Source organism: Rhinoraja longicauda, chromosome 2 (genome assembly GCF_053455715.1).
Source record: "Rhinoraja longicauda isolate Sanriku21f chromosome 2, sRhiLon1.1, whole genome shotgun sequence".
Lineage (NCBI taxonomy): Eukaryota > Metazoa > Chordata > Chondrichthyes > Rajiformes > Arhynchobatidae > Rhinoraja > Rhinoraja longicauda.
Window position 1 is genome coordinate 3,789,162 of NC_135954.1, and position 27,804 is coordinate 3,816,965.

At 49.2% G+C, this 27,804-nt stretch overlaps 1 protein-coding gene across 1 annotated transcript; it reads left to right on the top strand.

Moving 5' to 3' along the window:
• Nucleotides 1-1,938: 1,938 nt before the first annotated feature.
• znf622 (zinc finger protein 622) lies at nt 1,939-22,181 on the top strand. The gene is made up of 7 exons (XM_078426677.1): nt 1,939-2,016; nt 6,037-6,657; nt 9,663-9,905; nt 13,083-13,245; nt 15,231-15,340; nt 17,922-18,065; nt 21,944-22,181. The coding sequence occupies exons 1-7, from the start codon at nt 2,001-2,003 to the stop codon at nt 22,075-22,077; spliced, it is 1,431 nt and encodes a 476-aa protein (XP_078282803.1). The 5' UTR covers nt 1,939-2,000; the 3' UTR covers nt 22,078-22,181.
• Nucleotides 22,182-27,804: the final 5,623 nt, after the last annotated feature.

Below are 27,804 nucleotides of genomic sequence, written 5' to 3' on the forward strand. Positions count from 1 at the left end.
AGGGTGGGTGGGATGAGTCATTGAGTCCTGCACCACAGAAAAACGCCATTCGGCCCAACTCATCGGGTGGGGCAGTGGAGTGGGCAGAAGTGGTCACGTGGGGGCAGGCAGTAGTGGGATGGTCACGTAGAGTCCGTGACGTGAGAGGCAGTGGAGGTGGAGATGTGTGGTTGTCCATTTTGGTGGCAAGAACAGGAAGGCAGATTATTATCTGAATGGCGTCAGATTAGGAAAAGGGGATGTGCAACGAGATCTGGGTGTGCTTGTACATCAGTCACTGAATAAGCATGCTAGCATGCAGGTCGTGAAGAAAGCTAATGGCATGTTGGCCTTCATTGTGAGAGGAGTTGAGTATAGGAGCAAGGAGGTTGTACTGCAGTTGTACAGGGCCCTAGTGAGACCACACCTGGAGTATTGTGTGCAGTTTTGGTCTCCTAATTTGAGGAAGGACATTCTTGCTATTGAGGGAGTGCAGCGTAGGTTCACCAGGTTCATTCCCAGGATGGCGGGACTGACAGATGATGAAAGATTGTATAAGAAAATAACTGCAGATGCTGGTACAAATCGAAGGTATTTATTCACAAAATGCTGGAGTAACTCAGCAGGTCAGGCAGCATCTCAGGAGAGAAGGAATGGTGACGTTTCGGGTCGAGACCCTTCTTCAGACTGATGTCAAGGGGGGGCGGGACAAAGGAAGGATATAGGTGGAGACAGGAAGATAGAGGGAGATCTGGGAAGGGGGAGGGGAAGGGAGGGACAGAGGAACTATCTAAAGTTGGAGAAGTCGATGTTCATACCACTGGGCTGCAAGCTGCCCAGGCGAAATATGAGGTGCTGTTCCTCCAATTTCCGGTGGGCCTCACTATGGCACTGGAGGAGGCCCATGACAGAAAGGTCAGACTGGGAATGGGAGGGGGAGTTGAAGTGCTCGGCCACCGGGAGATCAGTTTGGTCAATGCAGGTGTTCAGCGAAGCGATCGCCGAGCCTGCGCTTGGTTTCGCCGATGTAAATAAGTTGGCATCTAGAGCAGCGGATGCAATAGATGAGGTTGGAGGAGGTGCAGGTGAACCTTTGTCTCACCTGGAAAGACTGTTTGGGTCCTTGGATGGAGTTGAGGGGGGAGGTAAAGGGACAGGTGTTGCATCTCGTGCGGTTGCAGGGGAAAGTGCCCGGGGTTGGGGTGGTTTGGGTGGGAAGGGACGAGTGGAGAGAGGGGAGGGGATGGGAAGATATGGCCAGTGGTGGGGTCCCGTTGTAGGTGACGGAAATGTTGGCGGATGATTAAAGATTGGATCGACTGGGCTTGTATTCACTGGAATTTAGAAAGATGAGAGGGCATCTTATAGAAACATATAAAATTCTTAGAGGATTGGACAGGCTAGATGCAGGAAAAATGTTCCCGATGTTGGGGGAGTCCAGAACCAGGGGCCACAGTCTAAGAATAAGGGGTAGGCTATTTAGGATTGAGGTGAGAAAAAACCTTTTTCACCCAGAGTTGTGAATCTGTGGAATTCTCTGCCACAGAGGGCAGTGGAGGCCAATTCACTGGATGCTTTCAAGAGTTAGATTTAGCTCTTAGGGCCGAATGGCCAACTCCTGCACCAATTGTCTGAGATCACGTGGGACAAGGGGGCTGGTCAGTTGACGTCACGAGGGGGGGAAGGAGATCACGTGGGACAGGGGGGTCGGTTGGTAAACGTCACGAAGGGGAAGGATTTCACGGGGGGGCGGTTAGTTGACGTCACGTCACGAGGGGGAGTAGATCACGTGGGGCAGGGGCGGTCAGTTGCGGTCACGATGGGGAGGAGATCACGTGGGACAAGGGGCGCGGTCCGTAGACGTCACGAGGGAGAAGGAGATCACGTGGGACAGAGGGCCGGTCAGGTGACGTCACGAGGGGGAAGGAGATCACGTGGGACAGAGGGGCGGTCCGTTGACGTCACGAGGGGGAAGGAGGCCACGTGGTGTGTGGTGGAGGGTGGAGTCCGGCGCTGGGGTAATGGCGGCGGTGAACGGTAAGTGCGGCCCTTCCTCTCGGCCCGACCAGGCCACACCACCTTACGCGGGGACCTCGGGCCGCGGTATCAACAGACGGAGGGGGAAGCGTGTGGACACTAAATGCTGGAGTAACTCAGCGGGACGGACAGCATCTGCGGAGGGGGGGGGGAGAGAAGGGGAGGGGGAGAGAAGGGGAGGGAGAGAAGGGGAGGGAGAGAAGGGGAGGGAGAGAAGGGGAGGGAGAGAAGGGGAGGGAGAGAAGGGGAGGGAGAGAAGGGGAGGGAGAGAAGGGGAGGGAGAGAAGGGGAGGGAGAGAAGGGGAGGGAGAGAAGGGGAGGGAGAGAAGGGGAGGGAGAGAAGGGGAGGGAGAGAAGGGGAGGGAGAGAAGGGGAGGGGAGGGGGGACGTTTGGCTGAAAGGGGTGGAGATGGGAAGTTCTCATCTAGTGACTAGTGGTGGGATCCCGTTGAAGTGGCGAACATGTCAGAGGGTTATGTCAAGTCAAGTCAAGTCAATTTTATTTATATAGCACATTTAAAAACAACCCACGTTGACCAAAGTGCTGTACATCTGATTAGGTACTAAGGAAAAAAAATGAAACATACAGTAGCACGTAAACAGTTCATAGCGCCTCCTCAATGAGCCTCAAACGCTAGGGAGTAGAAATAGGTTTTTTTTGTGTTGGGTGTTGGGTTGTGTTGGGTGCGACGGCTGACGGGGTGACAGGTGAGGACTAGGGCCGGCGGAGGGAGGGCCCAAGTGTGGAGATGCGGGGGGACCGAGGAGACACGTGTGAGGGCCTCATCTATGATTGAAGAGGGGAACGATGTGGATGGAGGCAACCAGAAATGATAACATCGGAAATGGTAGGTGAGATTATGGCCTGGTGTTCCTGGTCCAAGCACGGATATGTTGGAGGAAGTGTCAGAGAGCTCCCACTTCCTCCAAATCAAAGGCAATAGACAACAGGTGCAGGAGGAGGCCATTCGGCCCTTCGAGCCAGCACCGCCATTCAATGTGATCATGGATGATCATCCACAATCAGTAACCCATTCCTGCCCTTTCCCCATACCCCCTGACTCCGCTATCATTAAGAGCTCCATCTAATTCTCTCTTGAAAGTATCCAGAGAATTGGCCTCCAGTGCCTGCATGGGCTCCAACTGTGCCTGCCTCTTTGTAGGGTACGTTGAACAATCTCTGTTCAAGGCCTACACTGGCCCTATCCCCGAACTTTATCTCCATTACATTGACAGCTGCATTGGTGCTGCCTCCTGCACCCATGCAGAACTCATGGACTTCATTAACTTCACCACCAATTTCCATCCTGTACTCAAATTCACTTAGACCATCTCCGACACCACTCTCCCCTTTCTTGATCTCACCGTCTGTATCACAGGCGATAGACTCTCGACTGACATCTATTATAAACCCACTGACTCCCACAACTATTTAGTCAAGTTAAGTCAAGTCAATTTTATTTGTATAGCACATTTAAAAACAACCCAATGTGCTGTACATCAGTACAGGTACTAAGAACGAACATACAATGGCACACAAACATAACAGCACATACATAAACAATTCACAGCGCCCCCTCAGAGGGCTTCAAATGCTAGGGAATAGAAATAGGTTTTGAGCCTGGACTTAAAGGAGTTGATGGAGTGGGCAGTTCTGTTAGGGAGAGGGATGCTGTTCCACAGTCTAGGAGCTGCAACCGCAAAAGCGCGGTCACCCCTGGGCTTAAGCCTAGACTGCGGGATAGTGAGTAGCCCCAAGTCGGCCGACCTGAGGGACCTGGACATAGAGTGGTGGGTTAGAAGATTTTTGATATGGGGGGGGGGGGGGCAAGCACGTTTAGGGCTTTGTAAGTGAATAGGAGGAGCTTAGACTACACTTCTTCCCACCCTGCTTCCTGCAAAGACTCTATCCCCTACTCCCAATTCCTCTGTCTATGTCCAATGAAATCTGTGCCCAAGATGAGGTGTTCCACACCAGGACATCCGAGGTGTCCCCATTCTTTAGGGAACGGAGGTTCCCCTCTCCCATCGTAGATGAGTCCCTCGAACGTGGACCGTTCTTCCCTTCATCATCGTTGCTTTTTGCTTATCTTTCATTTGTTCCATATCACCGTCTTTATCTCTCGTTTTCCTTCCCCCTGACTCAGTCTGAACAGTCTTGACCTGAAATGTCACCTATTCCTTTTCTCCAGAGATGCTGTCTGACAGACACAAAATGCTCAGTAGGAAGGCAGCATCTGTGGAGGGAATGTACAGGTGTCGTTTCGGGTCGGGACCCTTCTTCGGTTTACTTTAGTTTATTGTCACGTGTAACGAGGTACAGTGAAAAGCTTTTGTTGCGTGCTATCCAGTCAGCGGAAAGACTACACATGATTATAATCGAGCCATTCAATACATGTAATACATGATAAAGGGAATAATGTTTAGTGCAAGATAAAGTCCCGTAAAGTCCAAATGAAGATAGTCCCAGGGTCTCCAACGATGTAGATAGTAGCTCACGACTGTTCTCTAGTTGTTGATAGGATGGTTCCATTGCTTGATAACTGCTGGGAAGAAACTGTTCCTGAATCTATTCCCTCTATAGCTGCTGCCTGACCTGCTGTGTTACTCTCGCACTATATGCCTTGTATAATAAATGTAAGCTACTCCTTTTTTCCAGAGCTGCTGCCTGACCCGCTGAATTAGCTAGCTGACTCCAGGATTTTGTCTATCATCAGTGAAAGTTCTCTGATTGATAGAGTGGCAACGTGAGATTGGGATTGATTTTTTCCCCCTGGCTGTACTAACGTTTATGTAGGGAAACAAACTGCAGATGCTGGTTAAAATCGAAGGTAGACACAAAATGCTGGAGTAACTCAGCGGGTCAGGCAGAATCTCGGGAATGAAGGAATGGGTGACGTTTCGGGTCGAGACCCTTCGGTCTATCCCCTTCGACATTTTGTGTCTGGAGAAAAGAAATAGGTGATATTTCGGGTTGAGACCCTCCTTCAGACTCAGTCAGGGGGAAGGGAAACGAGAGATAAAGACGGTGATATGGAACAAATGAAAGATATGCAAAAAGCAAAGATGATCAAGGGAACGGTCCATGTTCGAGGCCCTCATCTACAATGGGAGAGGGGAACCCCCGTTCCCTAAAGAATGAGGACATCTCGGGTATCCTGGTATGGAAAACCTCATCTTGGGCACGGATTTCATTGGGCATAGTCGGAGTAATTGGGAGTAGAGGATAGAGTCTTTGCACGAAGCAGGGTGGGAAGAAGTGTAGTCTTGTCCCTTTACCCCTCGACTCCATCCAAGGACCCAAACAGTCTTTCCAGGTGAGACAGAGGTTCACCTGCACCTCCTCCAACCTCATCTATTGCATCCGCTGCTCTAGATGTCAACTTCTCTACATCGGCGAGACCAAACGCAGGCTCGGCGATCGCTTCGCTCAACACCTTCGCTCAGTCCGCCTTAACCAACCTGATCTCCCGGTGGCTGAGCACTTCAACTCCCACTCTCAGTCTGACCTTTCTGTCATGGGCCTCCTCCAGTGCCATAGTGAAGCCCACCGCAAATTGGAGGAACAGCACCTCATATTTCGCTTGGGCACCTTACAGCCCAGCGGTATGAACATTGACTTCTCCAACTTTAGATAGTTCCTCTGTCCCTCTCTTCCCCTCCCCTTCCTAGTTCTCCCACTGTCTTCCTGTCTCCACCTATATCCTTTCTTTGTCCCGCCCCCCTGACATCAGTCTGAAGAAGGGCCTCGACCCGAAACATCACCTGTTCCCTCGCTCCTAGATGCTGCTTGACCTGCTGAGTTACTCCAACATTTTGTGATACCTTAGATAGTTGTGGGAGTCAGTGGGTTTATTATAGTCGATAGTTTATCTCCTGTGATGGAGACGCTGAGATCAAAAAAGGGGAGGGTGGTGTCGGAGATGGTCTAAGTGAATTTGAGTGCAGGATGGAAATCACTGAGTTACTCCAGCATTTTGTGTCTACCTTTGTACTAACTTTTAACTGTTTCCGTTCAAGCAATGTCTTCCTACACCTGCATAACGTGCCGTGTGGCCTTTGCTGACATGGAGATTCAGAGGACGCACTACAAAACGGACTGGCACAGGTACAACCTGAAGCGTAAGGTGGCGGACATGCCCCCAGTGACGGCCGAGAACTTCCAGGAGCGGGTGCTGGCCCAGAGAGTGGCGGTGGAGGAGCAGAGCAAGGGCACGGCCACAGAATGTACCACCTGCGACAAGAAGTTTGCCACCTACAATGCCTACGGCAACCACCTGAAATCGAAGAAGCACCTCGACGCGGAAAAGAAGGCCGGCGGCATCGCGAGCAAGGAGCTGGAGAGGCTCAACTCCAAAAACCTGGAGAAGGGACTGAGCGAGGAGAGGGTGGACAAGGACGCGATGAATCGAGCCATCCAGCAGGCAGTGAAGGCCCAGCTCTCCCCCTTGGCCAAGAAGAGGACCATTAACCCAACTCCCGACGGCACTCAAGCAAAAGTGAGCAAGAAAAGGCCTGACAAACCGCCCCGCTTACTGTGGCTGGAGCAGCAAGCCAAGAAATTGGGACAGGACGAATCCTCAGAGGGGGAGGAGGAGGAGGACGAGGACGTGGTGATGGACCAGGAAGATGTAGGCGATGGTGAGTCACTGTTAATAAGCCTCTCGTACCCTTAGCAGCCTGCAGATGGCAAAATGAAGGTGGGAGGGCGGAAAGATTTAATAGGAACCCGAGGGGCAACCTTTTCACACAGAGGGTGGTGGGTATATGGAACTAAGCTGCCAGACATGGTAGTTGAGGCTAGGACTAGAACAACAGGATGTTTCTACTGGTGGGAGAGTCTAGGACCAGAGGTCACAGCCTCAGAATTACAGGACTTTCCTTTAGAAAGGAGATGAGGAGGAATTTCTTTAGTCAGAGGGTGGTGAATCTGTGGAATTCTTTGCCACAGAAGGCTGTGGAGGCCATCAATGGATATTTTTACGGTAGAGGTAGATAGATTATTGATTAGCACGGGTGTCAGGGGTTATGGGGAGAAGGCAGGAGAGGGGGAGAGATAGATCAGCCATGATTGAATGGCGGAGTAGACTTGATGGGCCGAATGGCCTAATTCTGCTTCTCTCACTTATGAACATTTAAAAGACATTTGGACAGGTACATGGAGAGGAATGGTTCAGAGGGATATGGTGAACGGCAAATGGGAAGGGCTTGGATGGGCATCTTGGTTGCCATGTTGGTCTGAAGGACCTATTTCCGTGCTGTCTGATTCTATATCTCCAATAAACAGTGTGACTGATGATCCAGCACCCTTCAAACTTAGGTGAGGGTTCTTATCAGGGGGATAAGATATACATGCATTTAGAGGGTCTATGGCTGATGGAGTTAGTTTGCATGGTTTCTACGTGAGAGATCGTGTCTCAAATCTGAAGATGTGACCAAAAAGATTGAGGCCAGAGCTGGAGACAATGGATATAAGGATTTCAGCAAGGCATTTGACAAGGTTCCATATGGTAGGCTGCTCTGGAAAAACATAGAAACATAGAAAATAGGTGCAGGAGGAGGCCATTTGGCTCTTCGGGCCAGCACCACCATTCATTGTGATCATGGCTGATCATCCACAATCAGTAACCCGTGCCTGCCTTCTCCCTATATCCCTTGATTCCACTAGCCCCTAGAGCTCTATCTAACACTCTTAAATTCATCCAGTGAAATGGCTTTCACTGCCTTCCGTGGCAGAGAATTCCACAAATTCACAACTCTCTGGGTGAAAAGGTTTCTTCTCACCTCAGTTTTAAATGGCCTCCCCTTTATTCTTGGACTGTGGCCCCTGGTTTTGGACTCCCCCAACATTGGGAACATTTTTCTTGCATCTAGCTTGTCCAGTCCTTTTATAATTTTATACGTCTCTATAAGATCACGTCTCATCCTTCTAAACTCCAGTGAATACAAGCCCAGTCTTTCCTCATATGACAGTCCCTCCATCACAGGGATTAACCTTGTGAACCTACGCTGCACTGCCTCAATAGCAAAGACGTCCTTCCTCAAATTAGGAGACCAAAACTGTACATAATACTCCAGATGTGGTCTCACCAGAGCCCTATACAACTGCAGAAGGATCTCTTTGCTCCTAAACTCAAATCTTCTCGTTATGAAGGTCAACAAGGTTAGATCACATGGGATCCAAGGAAAAATAGCTGACTGGATAGAAAATTAGCTTCATAGAAGGAAGCAGAGGGTGATGGTGGAAGATTGTTTTTCAGACTGGAGGACTGTGACTCAGGGTTCGGAGCTCGGCCCGTTACTGTTTGTCATCTACATCAATGATTTGGATGAGAACATACAAGGCATGATTAGTAGGTTTGCAGGTGACACGAAAGTGAGTGCTATTGCAGATAGCGAAGATGGTTGTCAAAAATTGCAGCAGAATCTTGCTCTGTTGTGCAGGTGGGCTGAGGAATGGTTGATGGACTCCAGAGAAGTGCGAGGTGTTGTATTGTGGGAAACCAAACTAAGGTAGGACCTACACAGTGAATGGTAAGGCTCTGAGTGTTACAGAACAGTGGGATGTAGGAGTGAAGGTACATCATTCCTTGAAAGTGGTTTCACAGTTAAATAGGGTGGTCAAGAAAGCTTTTGGTGCATTGGCCCTCATCAGGCAGAGTATTGAGTCTGAAGAAGGGTTCCGACCCAAAACGTTATCAATTTTTTTCCAGACATACTGCCTGACCTGCTGGGTTACTCCAGCATTTTGCGTTTATCTTTGGTATAAACCAGCATCTGCAGTTCCTTCCTGTATATATTGAGAATAAAGGTTGGGATGTCATGTTACAGATGTACAAGGATGGTGCCAAGTGGTGAGGGCCTGAGCTATAGGGAGAGGTTGAGCAGGCTAGGACTTTATTCCTTGCAGCGCAGGAGGATGAGAGTTGATCTTATAGAGGTGTGCAAGGTCATGGGAAGTATAGATTGGGTAAATGCACAGTCTTTTACCCAGGGTAGGGGAATCGAGAACCAGGGGGATGTAAGTGTAAGGTGAGTGGGGAAAGATTTAATGGGAACCTGAGGGGCAACTTGGCCAGCAAAGAGGAACAGCCGGAGAGTCGCTGCCTCACAGCGCCAGAGACCCTGACTACGGGCGCTGTCTATACGGAGTTTGTACGTTCTCCCTGACACCTGCGTGGGCTTTCTCTGGGTATTCTGGTTTCCTCCCACATACCGAAGATGAACAGGTTTGTGGGTTAATTGGCTTCAGTAAAACTTTGTCAATTGTCCCAGGTCTCTGGTGCCGTAAGGCAGCAAGTCGACTGCTGTGCCACTGATAGACTCTTATTACTCTTGGGCCCTACCAGTCTGAACAAGTGTCCTGACCCGAAACGTCACCTATCCATGTTCTGCACAGAGATGCTGCCTGGTCCGCTGAGTTACTCCAGCACTCTGTGAAACGTCACCTATCCATGTTCTCCAGAGATGCTGCCTGACCCACTGAGTTACTCCAGCACTCTGTGAAACGTCACCTATCTCTGTTCTCCAGAGATGCTGCCTGAGCCGCTGAGTTACTCCAGCACTGTGTCCATTTTTGTAAACTAGCATCTGCACTTCCTTGTTTCTGGATTACAACTAACTTTGCTCTTCACACTTTCCCCCAGGTGAGTGGGAGGATTTGGACTCGGCCGATGAGATGGACGATGGAGCTGACGATGAGGAGAGCAAAGGTGAAGGGCAGAGGGCAGAGTCCCCGGCTGCTGCCTTTCCAGTCACAGACTGCTTGTTCTGCTCTCACCACTCGCGGACTCTGTTAAGGAATGTAAATCACATGACAACATCCCACAGTTTCTTTATCCCTGATGTGGAATATTTAGTGGATCTGCGGGGGCTGATAAAATATCTGGGTGAGTACCACAAGTTTCCAAGAAACTGTAAATTCATGAACCACTAACTATTAACAAGGGTGTTGCGAGGCGAGCAAAATTACTTAGAATGTCATAAGACATTTGGGCGGTCACGGTGGCGCAGCAGTGGAGTTGCCGCCTTACAGCGAATGCACCGCCAGAGACCCATGTTCCATCCCGACTACGGGTGCTGTCTGTATGAAGTTTGTACTTTTTCCCTGTGACCTGCGTGGGTTTTCTCCGAGATCTTCGGTTTCCTCCCAAGCTCAAGACGTACAGATCTGTAGGTTAATTGGCTTGGTAAATGTAAAAATTGTCCCTAGTGGGTATAGGATAGTGTTAATAAACGGGGAATTCTGGTCAGCGCGGACCCGGTGGGCCAAAGGGCCTGTTTCCACGCTGTAACTCTAAACTAAACTGAACCATAAGATGAGATGTAGGAGCAGAGTTAAGTCTTGCAGCCCATCAAGTCTGCTCTGCCCTTTGATTAAGGCTGGTCTATCTTTCCCTCTCAACCCCTTTCTCTTGCCTTCTCCCTGTAATCCTTGACACCCATACTAATCAAGGACCTCTGCCTTAAAAATACCCGTCTGTGGCAGAATTTCACAGATTCACCACTCTGGCTAAAGAAATTCCTCCTCATCTCCATTCTAAAAGTACGTCCTTTTCCTATGAAGCTGTGCTCTCTGGTCCTAAACACTCCCACTAGTGGAAAAATGTTGACCTTGAAAATCAGACCAGACGTGGAATGAGCTGACACAATTAAAATTGTCTGCTTTGTTGCAAGACTGTGTGTCATGGTACATTGGGTCCATGTGTTCCAGAAGGTAGCACAATGTGACTTAATGTGTAGGAAGGAACTGCAGATGCTAGTTTAAACCGAAGATAGACACAAATAGCTGGAGAAACTCAACGGGTCCGGCAGCATCTCTGGAGAAAAGGAATAGGTGACGTTTCGGGTGAAGAAGGGTCTCGACCCGAACCGTCACCTATTCCTTTTTATCCAGAGATGCTGCCTGACCCGCTGAGTTACTCCAGCACTGTGTGCAACGTCACCTATCCATGTTCTCCAGAGATGCTGCCTGACCCGCTGAGTTACTCCAGCACTCTGTGAAACGTCACCTATCCATGTTCTCCAGAGATGCTGCCTGACCCGCTGAGTTACTCCAGCTTTTTGTGTCTATCTTCAACGTGACAAGCTAGCTGCAGATTTGCCACTCATTTCTCTTCACAATGTTTCTGAAATGTTACTTTCAGTTTCTATCCATGACAGAGACTTGTTGATTTATAGCAAGTAGATAGCAAGAGATCATTCATTATAAATAAAGTGAAGACAAGGATAAATTGTCATCAGTTTACTGTGTATTCCTTAGCTGTTACTGTTGACTGGTCTGCTGGGAGCAGTGCTGGTTGTGCAGTCTCACAGCAGCGGGGAAGGAAGGGCCTCCGATATCTCCCCTTCACGCACTTGGGGTGAAGGAGTCTGTCACTGAAGGAGCTACTCAGTGCAGTGACAGTGTCCTGCATGGGGTGGGAGTCGTTGTCCAGCAGCGATGTTAACTTTGCCATCATCATCTCTCCCACCGCCTGCACTAAGTCGAGGGGGCAACCCAGGACAGAGCTGGCCTTCCTGACCAGCTTGTTGAGTCTCTTCCCTTCCGCCGCTGAGATGCTGCTGCTCCAGCAGACCACTCCATAGAAAATGGCCGATGGAACCACCGTGTTGTAGAAGGTTCTTAGGACTGCCCCCTGCACTCCAAAGGACCTGAGTCTCCTTAGCAGATAAAGTCTGCTCTGGCCCTTTCTGTATAGTGTATTGCTGTTTTCGGTCCAGTCCAGTTTATTATTGAGGTAGACACCCAGGTACTTATAAGAATCCACCCTCTCGATGTCCATTCCCTGGATGTTCTCCGGTGTCGGGGGGACCTGGCTGCGCCTGCGGAAATCTACCACCATTTCCCTGGTTTTCCCCGCGTTGACCCGGAGGCAGTTCCGCTGGCACCAGTCCACAAACTCCTTGATCATTTCTCTGTACGCAATGTCCTCGTCGCCCGTGATGTGGCCGACGATGGCAGAGTCGTCAGAGAACTTCTGTAGATAGGAGTCTGCAGAGCTGTGCCTGAAGTCCGTGGTGTACAGGGTGAACAAGAATGGAGCTAGCACTGTTCCCTGCGGAACCCCAGTGCTGCAGACCACCCAGTCCCAGACCAGGTCCTTTGTCCTCACATACTGTGGTCGGTTGGTGAGGTAGTCCAGAATCCAGGATGTGAGGTGGTGATCCACTCCTGTGCGCTCCAGCTTGCCCCCCAGAAGCCCCGGCTGGATGGTGCTGAATGCACTGGAGAAATCAAAGAAATCTACAATACTGCATTGTAGAAACAAGGAACTGCAAGTGCTGGTTTACCAAAAAGGCAGAGTGCTGTAGTAACTCAGTGGATCAGGCAGAATCTCTGGAGAACATGTTGTAGCTTAGTAAGGGTGTCAAAGGTTAGTGGGAGGAGGATAATTGGTTTGTGAGGGAAAAAGAGATCAGCCATCATCGAAAGGCGGAGTGGATGATGGGCCGAATGGCCTAATTCTACTCCTGTGACTTATGAACATGAATAGGTGATGTTTAGGGTCAAGACTCAGTCTGAAGAAGGGTCCCGACACGATAAGTCACCTATCCATGTTCTCCAGAGATGCTGCCTGACCCGCTGAGTTACTCCAGCACTCTGTGAAACGTCACCTATCCATGTTCTCCACAGATGCTGCCTGACCCGCTGAGTTACTCCAGCACTCTGAAACGTCACCTATCCATGTTCTCCAGAGATGCTTCCTGACCCGCTGAATTACTCCTGTACTCTGTGAAAATTCACCTATTCACCTTCTTCAGAGATGCTTCCTGACCCACTGAGTTACTCCAGTACTCTGTGAAACGTCACCTATCCATGTTCTCCAGAGATGCTGCCTGACCCGCTGAGTTACTCCAGCACTCTGTGAAACGTCACCTATCCATGTTCTCCAGAGATGCTGCCTGACCCGCTGAGTTACTCCAGCACTCTGTGAAACGTCACCTGTCCCCGTTCTCCAGAGATGCTGCCTGATCCACTGAGTTACCACAGCACTGTGTCCTGTTTACAAGCTACACTGGGTGGCCGACTGCTGGTGATGTGTGTACTTTTATTTTTGGTGCAGCAGAAAAAGTGGCAGTGGGAAATATCTGCCTGTGGTGCAACGAGAAGGGCCGGTCCTTTTACTCACTGGAAGCAGTGCAGGCTCACATGGTTGGCAGCAGTCATTGTAAGCTGTTCACAGACGGGGACGCCTCCATTGAATTCGCAGACTTTTATGATTTCAGGTAATACATTTTAGGCTTTGGGGTATTTTATACAGTTAGGTGCAGCAGAAAATGCTGCTGCTTTTGGCAGAAGCACAGATACAATCAGTTTTTTGGGGAGCAATAACTGTACAGTGTGGAGGAATGCTGTACAAATCACGTTATTTTTCAGTACCCAAGTTTAGTAACGTTTGGAGATACAGCGCGGAAACAGGTCCATCAGCACACCGAGTCCGCGCCGACCCCTGCACACTAATGCTCTCCTACACCGTCTGAAGAAGGGTCTCGACCCGAAACGTCACCCATTCCCTCTCTCCAGAGATGCTGCCTGACCCGCTGAGTTACCCCAGCATTTTGTCTCTACCTTGGATTTCAACCAGCACCTGCAGTTTTTCCTACCCATATATCCTCTGTATTGGACAGGGTTTGAAATGTACGCAACAAGCTGCACAAGACATTGTCATGAAGTGGCAAACAGTCAGAAATTAATTAGTCAAGTCGAGAGTGTTTTAAGTCGATATGTCCCGAAATGGAACAGTGAAATTCTTACTTGCAGCAGCACAGCAGATGTGTACAGTCATAGCAACACACAGCATGGAAACAGGCTGTTCGGCCATGCTGTATGACTACAGGATATGTTTACATATGCTCCATCTACGCTAGTCCTATCTAGTGTAGATGAAGCAAAATGCCCCAGCTACACTGGTCCCATCTGGCTGATTTTTGACCAAGATCCCTCTAAACCTTTCCTATCCATGTACCTGTCCAAATGTCTTTTAAGTGTTTATAGTACCTGCCTCCTCTGGCAGCTCATTCCATACACCACCACTCTGTGGAAACAGTTGACCCTCGGCTTCCTATAAAATCTTTCTCCTCTCACCTTAAATCTATGTCCTCTTGGTCTTGATTCCCCGACTCTGGGTAAAAGATGCTGTGCATCCACCCGATCTATTCCCCTTATGATCTTATACACCTCTATCACATTACCCCTCATCCTTCTGCATTGCAAGGAGTCAAATCCTACCCTGCCCAATGGGGAATGGTACAAAGGCCAAAGTTTTCAATTAGAAGCATGTCTTTCAGAATTAAAATTACAAAGTACGTTGCATTTGGACAATGGTGGAAATCTGGAGCAATCTTCATAATGGAATTCTATTGGGCTCAGTGGTTGAGACAAGTCACAATAGCAATCTCGTTGGATGATGGAACGGGCACAAAGGGGTTTTTGAACACTTGCGCTCAGTCCGCCTTGGCCTACGCGATCTCCCGGTTGCCAAACATTGTAACTCCCCTTCCCAGATTGACCTTACTGTCCTGGGCCACCTCCACTGTCAAAGTGAGACCTCACACAAATTGGAGGAACAGCACCTCGTATTTTGCTTGGGCAACTTACAATCCAGCTGAAGGTATTTATTCACAAAATGCTGGAGTAACTCAGCAGGTCAGGCAGTATCTCAGGAGAGAAGGAATGGGTGACGTTTTGGGTCGAGACCCTTCTTCAGACTGATGTCAGGGGGGCGGGACAAAGGAAGGACATTTTGTGAATAAATACCTTCGATTTGTACCAGAATCTGCAGTTATTTTCTTACATTACAATCCAGCTGTATGAATATTGATTTCTCTATTGTGAAATAACTTCTGCATTCCCGTCCCTCTCTCTCGCCACCTCCCCCCACCTCCATCCTAGACATCCTACCAGTTCCACAGTTTGCTTCCTTGTATCCCTCTTATTACTCCTTCCCCAGCCAACAATAGGCCATTATGGACACCATCCTTCCTGGGGTCATCTGTTGCCAGCCCTGATTTAGTCTGGCCTTTGCTCGCCTCCAGTTTCTCTCTCCCCCACCCCTACTTTCAGTCTGAAGAAGGGTTACAACCTGAAATGTCACCCATCCGTTTTCTCCAGAGATGCTGCCTGACTTGCTGAGTTACTCCAGCACTTTGTGTCTATCTCAAGAGAGTACACAGCTAGTCCTTTGTAAATGTTTTTGATTTGTTTTTCTTAGTGAAAGTTATCCCGATCACAATGGAGAAGATGTTGAAATGAAAACTAAAGAGGTTCCGAACAAGAATCTGGAATACAATGAAGAAACAATGGAGCTTGTACTTCCTTCTGGTTAGTACAAAGTTAAGATGTCCCTTCACTGAGATGTTCTTTGTACAGCTAGAGTCAGAGCTGAAGATAAGACACAAAAAGCTGGAGTAACTCGGCGGGACAGGTAGCATCTCTGGAGAGAAGGAATGGGTGACATTTTGGGTCAAGACCCTTCTTCAAACTGAAGACCCTCTTCAGACTGAAGATGGGTCTCGACCCAAAACATCACCCATTCCTTCTCTCCGGAGATGTTGCATATCCCACTAAGTTGCTCCAAGTTTTGTGTCTATCTTTGGTTTAAATCAGCATCTGCAGTTCCTTCCTGCACATAGTCACAGAGCTATACAGCGTAGAATTTTGGTAGAGCTGCTGCCTTGCAGACCAAGTGCTTGTCCAAGAATCTGTTCCTCTGGCAGCTCGTTCCATATACCCACTAGGACCGGGCGGCACAGCGGTAGAGTTGTTGCCTTAGAATGCCAGAGACCTGGGTTCAATGCTGACTATGGATGCAGTTTGTCTGTTATCCCTGTGCCTGTGTGGGTTTTTCCCAGGTGCTCTGGTTTCCTCCCACACTCCAAAGACATACGGGTTTGTAGGTTAATTGGCTGTGGTAAAAACTAAATTGTCCTTAGTGTGTGGGATAGTGTTAGTGTACGGAGGTGATTGCTGGTCGGCAGCGGTTTGGTGGGCCAAAGGGCCTGTTTCCATGCTGTGTGTCTAAAGTACAAGATCAGAGCAATATTAGAGGCACAAGAAACTTCAGATGCTGGAACGCCAAGCAAACCACATAGTGCTAGAGAAATTCAATGAGTCAGACAGCATCTCTGGAGGGAATGGACAGTTAACATTGCGGGTCAGGACCAGTTAACAGATGCTGCCTGACCCACTAAGATCCTCCAGCACTGTGTTTTGGTCAGGGTAGTATTGTTTTTGAATTAAACATTTGAAACGCACTGTTGTTAATTTGGTTTAAATAGTTTTGCTTGGGGCTAGCCTTGCAAAAAAAAAATTGCTGGGGGGTGGGGGGGAAGAGGGTAAATGGTACAACTGCAAAATATAAAAACACTATAAAAACATCATAATTCAAATTCACAGTGCATCATATTAAAATATTTGTGTGAATGGAATTGCAGATGCTGATTTATACCAAAGATGGAGTGACGAGAATCATTGTGGATAGTGCTGAGGAATTGTAAGGGTAAAAAGACCTTAATAGGAGTTATTTACAGGCCCCCAAACAGAAGCCAGGATATAGGATACAAGTTACATCAGGAGATACAATTGGCATGTAAGAAAGGCAATGCTACGATGGTCATGGGAGATTTCAATATGCAGGTACACTGGGAAAATCAGGTTGGTACTAGACCCCAAGAAAGGGAATTTGTGGAGTGCCTCCGAGATGGATTCTTAGAGCAGCTTGTACTGGAAAAGGTACAAGGAAAAGGCCATCCTGGATTTAATGTTTTATAATGAACTGGATTTGATAAGGGAACTCAAGGTAAAGGAACCACTAGGAGGTAGCGACCACAATATGATAAGTTTTAATCTGCAATTTGAGAGGGAGATGGTGAAATGGAATGTGTCGGTATTGTAGCTGAGCAAAGGAGACTACAGAGGCATGAGGGAGGAGCTGGCTAAAGTTGACTGGAAAGGGACCTTAGCAGGGATGACGATGGAACAGCAATGGCAGGAATTTCTGGGAATAGTTTGGTCGATGCATGATCTTTTCAGTCCAAAGAGGAAGAAAGATTCTAGCAAACGCAATGCTAGCATTTATTTCGAGAGGGCTTGTATACAAAAACAGGGATGTAATGCTGAGGCTCTATAAGGTGCTGGGCAGGACGCATTTGGAATATTGTGAGCAATTTTGTGCACCATATCTGAGGAAGGATGTGCTGGCTCTGGAGGGAGTTCAGAAGAGGTATACAAGAATGATCCCAGGAATGAGTAGGTTAAAAAAATGCTGAGCATTTGATGGTACTGTGCCTGTACTCATTGGAGTTTAGAAGAATGAGGGGTGACCTCATTAAAACGTACAGAATAGTGAAAAGTTTGGATAGAATGGATGTGGAGAGCATGTTTCCATTAGTGGGAGAGTCTAGTAGAGGTCATAGACTCAGAATTAAAGGACATTGAATTCCACAGAAGGCTGTGGAGGCCATCAGCGGATATTTTTAAGGCAGAGATAAATTCCTGATTAGTACAGGTGTCAGAGGTTATGGGGAGAAGGTAGGAGAATGGGGTTGGAAGGGAGAGATAGATCAGCCATGATTGAATTGGGCCGAATGGCCCTAATTCAGCTCCTATCACTTATGATCTTATGAACTCAGCGGGTCAAGCAGCATCTCTGGAGAACAAGGATGGGTGACGTTTCGGGTCAGGGTCTGAAAACGGGTTCTGACCTGAAACGTCACCCATCCTTTTTCTCCAAAAATGCTGCCTGACCCGCTGAGGTACTCCAGCACTCTGAAATGTCACCCATCCATGTTCTCCAGAGATGTTGCCTGACCCGTTGAGTCACTTCAGCGCTTTGTGTCTATCTTTAGTATTAAAATATTAATTTGCCACTGGTTTAACTTTTTTCCACTCTGTTGAATCTGAGGTGCGAGAATTGGTCACCGATCACTGATGCGATACTATCGGCAACATTTTGGCATCTCTAGAGCAGTGGCTGTGACTGGAACTCATCGTGTGATGGGCAAATTGCTACAGCAGTACAAAGCCCTGGGTTGGTCAAGTGAGCTCGGTAAGTTTCAATGCAGTAACTTCAATCTTTTATCTTACTCAGCCTTGAAAATTCTAGTCGTTTGTTTAGTTTTGAGATACAGCCTAGAAAGAGGCCCTTCGGCCCACTGAGTCCACGCCGACCAGCGGTCACCCCTTATACTAATTCTATCCTACACAGGGGCAATTTACAGAGGGCCAGTTAACCTACAAGCTTGCATGTCTTTGGAATGTGAGAGGAAAGAGGTAGACTGGGAAAATCAGGATGGAAATGGACCCCAGGAAAGAGAGTTTGTAGAGTGCCTTCGAGATGGATTCTTAGAACAGCTTGTACTGGAGCCTACCAGGGAGAAGGCAATTCTGGATTTAGTGTTGTGTAATGATCCTGATCTGATAAGGGGACTAGAGGTAAAAGAGCCATTAGGAGGCTGTGATCACAACATGATACGTTTTACTCTGCAAATGGAAAGGCAGAAGGGAAAATCGGAAGTGTCAGTATTACAGTATAGCAAAGGGGATTACAGAGGCATGAGGCAGGAGCTGGCCAAAATTGACTGGAAGGAGGCCCTAGCAGGGAAGACGGTAGAACAGCAATGGCAGGTATTCCTGGGAATAATGCAGAGGTTGCAGGATCAATTTATCCCAAAGAGGCGGAAAGACTCTAAGGGGAGTAAGAGACACCTGTGGCTGACAAGGGAAGTCAAGGACAGCATAAAAATTAAGGAGAGGAAGTATAACATAGCAAAGAAGAGTAGGAAGACAGAGGATTGGGACTCTTTTAAAGAGCAACAAAAGTTAACTAAAAAGGCAATACAGGGAGAAAAGATGAGGTACGAGGGTAAACTAGCCAATAATATAAAGGAGGATAGCAAAAGTTTTTTTAGGTACGTGAAGAGGAAAAAAATAATCAAGGCAAATGTGGGTCCCTTGAAGACAGAAGCAGGGGAATTTATTATGGGGAACAAAGAAATGGCAGACGAGTTAAACCGTTACTTTGGATCTGTCTTCACTGAGGAAGATACACACAATCTCCCAAATGTTCTAGGGGCCGGAGAACCTAGGGTGATGGAGGAACTGAAGGAAATCCACATTAGGCAGGAAATGGTTTTGGGTAGACTGATGGGACTGAAGGCTGATAAATCCCCAGGGCCTGATGGTCTGCATCCCAGAGTACTTAAGGAGGTGGCTCTAGAAATAGTGGAAGCATTGGAGAACATTTTTCAATGTTCTATAGATTCAGGACCAGTTCCTGTGGATTGGAGGATAGCAAATGTTATCCCACTTTTTAAGAAAGGAGGGAGAGAGAAAACGGGTAATTATAGACCAGTTAGTCTGACATCAGTGGTGGGGAAGATGCTGGAGTCAATTATAAAGGACGAAATTGCTGAGCATTTGGATAGCAGTAACAGGATCATTCCGAGTCAGCATGGATTTACGAAGGGGAAATCATGCTTGACAAATCTACTGGAATTTTTTGAGGATGTAACTAGGAAAATTGACAGGGGAGAGTCGGTGGATGTGGTGTACCTCGACTTTCAGAAAGCCTTCGACAAGGTCCCACATAGGAGATTAGTGGGCAAAATTAGAGCACATGGTATTGGGGGTAGGGTACTGACATGGATAGAAAATTGGTTGACAGACAGAAAGCAAAGAGTGGGGATAAATGGGTCCCTTTCAGAATGGCAGGCAGTGACCAGTGGGGTACCGCAAGGTTCGGTGCTGGGACCCCAGCTATTTACGATATACATTAATGACTTAGATGAAGGGATTAAAAGTACCATTAGCAAATTTGCAGATGATACTAAGCTGGGGGGTAGTGTGAATTGTGAGGAAGATGCAATAAGGCTGCAGGGTGACTTGGACAGGTTGTGTGAGTGGGCGGATACATGGCAGATGCAGTTTAATGTAGATAAGTGTGAGGTTATTCACTTTGGAAGTAAGAATAGAAAGGCAGATTATTATCTGAATGGTGTCAAGTTAGGAAGAGGGGATGTTCAACGAGATCTGGGTGTCCTAGTGCATCAGTCACTGAAAGGAAGCATGCAGGTACAGCAGGCAGTGAAGAAAGCCAATGGAATGTTGGCCAAGAGGAGTTGAGTATAGGAGCAAAGAGGTCCTTCTACAGTTGCACCGGGCCCTGGTGAGACCGCGCCTGGAGTACTGTGTGCAGTTTTGGTCTCCAAATTTGAGGAAGGATATTCTTGCTATTGAGGGCGTGCAGCGTAGGTTCACTAGGTTAATTCCCGGAATGGCGGGACTGTCGTATGTTGAAAGGCTGGAGCAATTAGGCTTGTATACACTGGAATTTAGAAGGATGAGGGGGGATCTTATTGAAACATATAAGATAATTAGGGGATTGGACACATTAGAGGCAGGAAACATGTTCCCAATGTTGGGGGAGTCCAGAACAAGGGGCCACAGTTTAAGAATAAGGGGTAGACCATTTAGAACGGAGATGAGGAAGAACTTTTTCAGTCAGAGAGTGGTGAAGGTGTGGAATTCTCTGCCTCAGAAGGCAGTGGAGGCCAGTTCGTTGGATGCTTTCAAGAGAGAGCTGGATAGAGCTCTTAAGGATAGCGGAGTGAGGGGGTATGGGGAGAAGGCAGGAACGGGGTACTGATTGAGAGTGATCAGCCATGATCGCATTGAATGGCGGTGCTGGCTCGAAGGGCTGAATGGCCTACTCCTGCACCTATTGTCTATTGTCTATTGAAACTGGAGCACTCGGAGAAAACTCACGGGTCACAGGGAGAATGTGCAAACTCCATACAGAAAGCATCCGTAGTTAGGCTCGAACCCGGGTCTCTGGTGCTGTGAGGCAGCAACTCTACCACTGCGCACGTTGTACAAATAAAAACCCCAAAGTGCAATCAGACAGTCCATAGAAGTCCCTAATTGAGCTTAGTATTGCGTCGTGTTCGAGAGCCTGATGGTTGATGGTGAGAAGCAATCTTGAACCTGGTGGTCAGTGTTTTTTTATACCTATTCCTGATGTTAGATGTAAATTGCTCCTTTACCGCCTTCCCGAAGGCAGGAGTGAAATGAGTGTGGCCAGGGAGGTGTGCGTCTCTGATGATGCTGGCTACCTATTTGAAGCTGTGCCTCGTGTAGTTCCCTTCGATTCAGTTTAGTTTATTGTCACGTGTACCGAGGTACAATGAAAAGCTTTTGTTGCGTGCTTACCAGGCAGCAGAAAGTCAATACATGATTACAATCAAGCCATCCGCAGTGTACAGATACATGATAAGTGAATAACGTTTCGAGCAAGATAAAGCCAGTAAAGTCTGAAAGTAAGAAATATTGATGTAGGAATATATAGATTTAAAAGTGTGGCGCGATTGTAGATCTGCTTCTGTGGCCAGCACGCAAATGTCACCTTGGAACCTATGCCAGGGTGGGGAGGTCAGTATCTGTGATGGGCCGGATCTCTGATCTCAGTTTAAACTTTAGTATTATTTATATTGGGCAGCACGGTGGCACAGCAGTAGAGTTGCTGCCTTACAGCGCCAGAGACCCAGGTTCAATCCTGACTGCAGTTTGTACGTTCTCCCTTTGACCGAGTGTTTTTTTTTTACGGTTTCTTCCTACACTCGAAAGACGTACAGGTTTGTAGGTTAATTGGCGTCGGTGAAGATTGCCAATTGTTCCTAATGTATAGGTTAGTGCTAGTGTGCGGGTGATCGCTGGTCGGCGCGGATACATTAGATCCTGGGGCCTTTTTCCGTGCTGTATATCTAAACTATACTATATTCCTGTCAGAAACAACTTCCAGCTGCTTAGACACAATCATTTACCTCAATTTAAATTTTTTTCAACAGAGACGAAATGATTCTTTGAATTGTAGTAGTGTAATAATCTCTGATGGTTTATATGATCGGCTGTTATTTCTTTCTTTACTAGCTAAAGCAGCATCGCAGAGAAAGGAGAAAGACATGCAGTATGTGCAAAGAATGAAATCCAAATGGATGTTGAAGACGGGGATGGCCAACAACAAAACAAAGCAGATGCACTTTAGACAACAAATTTTGTTTTAGAAACTGTGGCCTGTAGTTATCAGTGTGTACCTGTCAATGATGGAAAACAAAAATCAACATCAATAACTGGGGACTGATTTTCTTGCTGACTTTCAGTTGAATTTGGGGAGGGAGGGTGGGGGATTAATTTTGCTTCTCCAAATGTCTCAAGTTTATATTAAAATGTTGGGAAATGTAAAGCATCAAAACATTGCCTTAAAACATGAATATTGTACCGCACACTGCTTCATGTAATTAAACTTAATTTTCCTCCAAAATAAATCTTCGTCATTCCACGTGCCATAATTTTGGCTTTATACAATCTGGAACATCTCAGCAATAACTGAGCTGTCCGTCTGATTTCACTTCTATCTTTTCTGTAATTAATAGAAAAGCTTGAATTGTGATCTCTGGTATCTTTCACTCGTAAACTAACCTCAATAGCATGAGCATTTAGACCTTGTTAGTGGTAGAGGTTTTGTTCAGTCTAATCACAGTGGCTCAGCGGTAGAGTTGCTGCCTTACAGCGCCAAAGTTCCTGGTTCGATACTGACTACGGGTACTGTCTGTACAGAGTTCGTGACCGCGTGGGTTTTCTCCAGGTGCTCCAGTTTCTTTCCATACTCCAAAGATATACAGGTTTGTAAGGTTAATTGGCTTGGTATAAATGTAAATTGTCCCTAGTGTGTGTAGGATAGTGTTGGTGTACGGGGATCGCTGGTCGGTGTGGACTGGGTGGGCCCCTAGGGCATGTTTCCCCGCTGCAGCTCAAAAACTAAACTAATTGAAATGCCGCGTGAACAATTGTGAAAACTCATAATTTATTCCGCTATCATAATTTTCTCTGCCTCCTTTAGTTACTGAGTTCATCCTGTTGTCCTAAGTGCAGTCTTTGTGCTGGCAGTTTGTCCAGATTGACATTTGAATACATTTTTTACCGGCTGGTGGGCAAGGTCATACAAAAGAGGTGCATTCTGGAATCTGGTCGTCTGTAAATATATTAGGACTTTAGAAGGATGAGGGGGACCTCGTTAAAGCCTGCAGGATAATGAAAGGCTTATAGTGGATGTGGAGAGGAGATTTCCACGAGTGGGAGAGACTAGAACCAGAGGGCACAGCCACAGGAGATAAAGACATACCTTGAGAATGGAGATGAGGAGTTTCTTTAGCCAGAGAGCAGTGAATCTGTGGAATTCAATTACACGGTGGTAGAGTTACTGCCTTACAACACCAGCGACCTGGGTCCAATTCTAACTAGGAGAGCTGTCTGTACGGATCCCTCTAAACCTATCCTATCCATGAACCTGTCTAAATATTTCTTAAATGTTGTGATATTACCTGTCACAATTACCTCCTCTGGCAGCTTGCTCCATACACCCACCACCCTTTTATGTGGAAAAAGTTCCTCTTAAACCTTTCCGATCCATGTACCTGAGCAAATCTATTGTGGTAAATGGTGTACTTTGTTGCTTCGTAGAATGAATGGATTTGTTGAGCAGGTTGGGCCTGTACTCATTGGAGTTTGAAGTTTGGGAGACGATCTCATCAGAACGTGAGTCATGGAGTCACACAGAACGGAAACCGGCCCTTTGGCCCAACTTACCCATGCCAACCAAGAAGTCCCATTGAAGATAGTTCCACCAGCCTGAGTTTGGCCCAAATCCCTCTAAATCTTTCCTATCCCTGTACATGGAAAAATCTGAGGGCGACACGGTGGCGTAGCGGTAGAGTTGCTGCCTTACAGCGAATAACGCCGGAGGCTCGGGTTCGATTCCGACCACAGGTGCTGTCTGTACGGAGGTTGGACGTTCTCCCCGTGACCTGCATGGGTTTTCTTTGAGATCTTCGGTTTCCTCCCACACTCTAAAGATTTAGTAGGTTTGTAGGTTAATTGGCTTGGTAAATGTAAAAATTGTCCCTAATGGGTATAGGATGGTGTTAATGTGCGGGAATCGCTGGTCGGCGCGGACCCGGTGGGCCGAAAGGGCCTGTTTCCGCGCTGTATCTAAACTAAATATGGTGGATGTTGAGGGTATGCTTCTTATCGTGGTCCGCTGTTTCTTGATTCCCTTACTCTGGGTAGAAGACTCTGTATTTACCTTATGACATGATCTTCTATACGTCTTTTATTTCATCCTGCACTCCTAGGAATAAAGTTCTAGCCTGCCCATCCACACCTGATAGCTCAGGCCCTCCAGTCCTGAGGATTGAGAAAAGGGGAATGTGGCCTAGAACAGTGCAGCACAGGAACAGGCCCTTTGGCACACAATGTTTGAATATGATGTCAAGAGCAACTCTTATCTGCCATATCCCTCCATTCCAATCATATGCCTATCCACAAGTCTCTTAAATGCCACTATCATATCTGCCTCCACCCCCCCCCCCACCACCGAGCAGTGGGTTCTGGGCACCCACCGCCCACTGTGTGTAAAAAAAAACCACACATTCCCCCTACACATCTCTTTTATACTTTGCCCCCCTCTCACCTTCAAACTATGCCCTCTGGTCTTGGCCATTCCACCCTGGGGGAGAAAAAAGGTTCTGAATGTCTACCCTTCCTGTGCCATCTATACTCATAATAAAGGGCATGTTGGGGTAAGTACATATGGAGGGAGGGGGTGGCGAGATGGGGGGGGTTGCTGAGGTGGGATAGTGGGTGGGATAGTGGGTGGGATATGAGAATGGGGTGGTGGAGCAGTGAGATGGGGAGGTTACTGAGGTGGGAGAGTGAGATTGGGAGGTGCGTCAGGGAGATGGCGGGGGGATTGCTGAGATGGCCGTGAATGGGTCAGTGAGAATGGGGTTGGTAGGGGTTAACAAGATTGGGGGGGGTTGCTGAGATGGCTGGGTGAGATTGGGGCAGGGAGATGGGTTGCTGAGATGGGAGAGTGAGAATGGGGCAGGGAGATGGGGGTTGCTGAGATGGGTGAGTGAGATTGGGGTCGGGAGATGGGGGGGGGTTGCTGAGATGGGAGAGTGAGATTGGGGCAGGGAGATGGGGGGTTGCTGAGATGGGAGGGTGAGATTGGGGTAGGGAGATGAGGGGGTTGCAGTGATGGCTGGGTGAGATTGGGGCAGGGAGATGGGAGATGTTGCTGAGATAGGAGGGTGGGACTCGGGTAGGGAGATGGGGTTTGCTGAGATGGGCGAGTGTTAGATTGGGGCAGGGAGATGGGGGGTTGCTGAGATGGGAGGGTGAGATTGGGGCAGGGAGATGGGAGGGGTTGCTGAGATGGGTGGTTGAGATTGGGGTTGGTGGGGGCAACAAGATGGGGAGGTTGCTGAGATGGGCGAGCGTTCGATTGAAGCAGGGAAATGGGAGGATTGCTGAGATGGCTGGGTGAGATTGGGGCAAGGAGATGGGGGGGGGTTGCTGAGATGGGTGGGTGAGAATGGGGTTGGTGGGGGCAACAAGATGGGGGGTTGCTGAGATTGGGGCAGGGAGATCGGGGATTGCTGAGATAGCTGGGTGAGATTGGGGCAAGGAGATGGGGAGGTTGCTGAGATGGGTGAGTGAGAATGGGGTTGGTGGGGGCAACGAGTTTTGGGGGGTTTGCTGAGATGGGCGAGTCTGAGATTGGGTAGTGGGGCAGGTAGATGGGGGGGTTCCTGAGATGGGTGTGTGAGATTGGGACAGTGAGAGGGGGGGGGTTTGCTGAGGTGGGGGAGACCCGCGCGTGCGCCTGGTTTCAGGCGTTGGGAGGGTGAGCGGGCGGTCGGGCGCGCGCCCAACTGCCACTTGACCCCCCCCCCCCCCCCGCGCGCGCGCACACCGGGGCACGTGACCCCCCTCCCCAACAACCCGGCTAATGACGTAACAATGGTAACCGGGCGCGCGCCCAACGGTCGCTGGGACCCCCCCCCCCCCATTCAACCGGGCGGCGGGAACGGGAGCACGTGACGCCAACCCCTCAGCCCATCGCCCCCATCACCCCCCCCCCACACACACACACACACACAACCCCTCACCCCCACACACACACACCCTCACATACACCCCCCATCACACCCCCACACCCCACTCACACACACACAACCCCTCACATACAACCCCATCACACCCCCCCCCACACACACACCCCTCTCACACACAAACCCCCACTCACACCTCACACACATACCCCCCAAACACACCTCCACACCCCAGCCGCCCGCCCACCGCTCCATCACACCCGCATCCCCCTTCCACACACATCCCCCTCACATACATCCCCCCACACACACACACTACCCCTCACCCCCGCAACCCCAGCCGCCCGCCCATCGCCCCCATCACACCCGCACTCCCCCCCCCTCACACACACACCCCTCCCCCACATACCCCCTCAACCCAGCCGCCCGCCCACCGCCTCCATCACACCCGCGCCCCTCCTCACACACAACCCCTCACACACACAACCCACCCCTCTGACACACATAAACACAACCCCTCACACCCCCCTCACCCCAGCCTCCCGCCCATCGCCCCCACATACCCGCACCCACCTCACACCCCACCCCTTACACCCCAACCCCTCACACACGCCCCACCCCTCATACACACCGATCCCTCCCTACACCTGACTCTCCTCACACCCCTCACACACACACACACCCCTAACACACCCCCCCCCCACACACCGCCCCCACCCCTCTCACCCGTCCCCACACCCCTCCCCCCACCTCCCCTCACACCCATCCCCCACCCCTCACACACCCACCCCCCACACACACCCACCCCTCACACACACCCATCCCCCACACACATCCCCACCCCTAACACACCCATCCCCACACCCCTCCCCCCACCTCCCCTCACACACACACACCCATTCCCCCATCTAAACCTGACACCCCTTACACACCCTCACACACACCCATCCCCCACCCCTCACACACACCCATCCCACCCACACCGCCCCCACCCCTCTCACCCATCCCCACACCCCTCCCCCACACCTCCCCTCACACACACACCCATCCCCCACCCCTCACACACACCCATCCCCACCCCTCACACACCCCCATCCCCCACCCCTACACACTCATCCCCCACCCCTCACACACACCCACCCCTCATACACACCCATCACCCCACCCCTCACACAGACCCATCACCCCACCCCTCACACACCCGCACACCCACCCATCACCCCACCCCACACACCAGCACACACCCACCCACCCATCACCCCACCCCTCACACACACACACACCCCTCACACACACACACCCCTCACACACATCCATCACCCCACCCCTCACACCCACCCATCACCCCACCCCTCACACCCGCACATACCCACCCACCCACCCATCACCATACCCCTCACACCCACCCATCCCCCACCCCTCACACACATACCTATTACCCTACCCCACACACACACACCCCTCGCACACCCCTCACACACACCCATCCCCCACCCACACACACACACACCCATCCTCCTCCCACACTCCCCCACCCCTCACACACCCTCCCCTCTCACCCTCCGCCGTCGCGCTCCCCCTCCCCTCTCTCGACTAGGCTTGTATACACTGGAATTTAGAAGGATGAGAGGGGATCTTATCGAACCGTATAAGATTATTAAGGGGTTGGACACGTTAGAGGCAGTAAACATGTTCCCAATGTTGGGGGGAGTCCAGAACAAGGGGCCACAGTTTAAGAATAAGGGGTAGGCCATTTAGAACTGAGATGAGGAAAAACGTTTTCAGTCAGAGAGTTGTGAATCTGTGGGATTAATTCTCTGCCTCAGAAGGCAGTGG

Excerpts from the sequence above, each read along its gene's own strand:
- znf622 (XM_078426677.1), top strand. Across the intron at positions 9,906-13,082 it reads GGGGCTGATAAAATATCTGG|CAGAAAAAGTGGCAGTGGGA; the intron begins GTGAGTACCACA and ends TTTTTGGTGCAG. Across the intron at positions 18,066-21,943 it reads GGGTTGGTCAAGTGAGCTCG|CTAAAGCAGCATCGCAGAGA; the intron begins GTAAGTTTCAAT and ends TTTCTTTACTAG.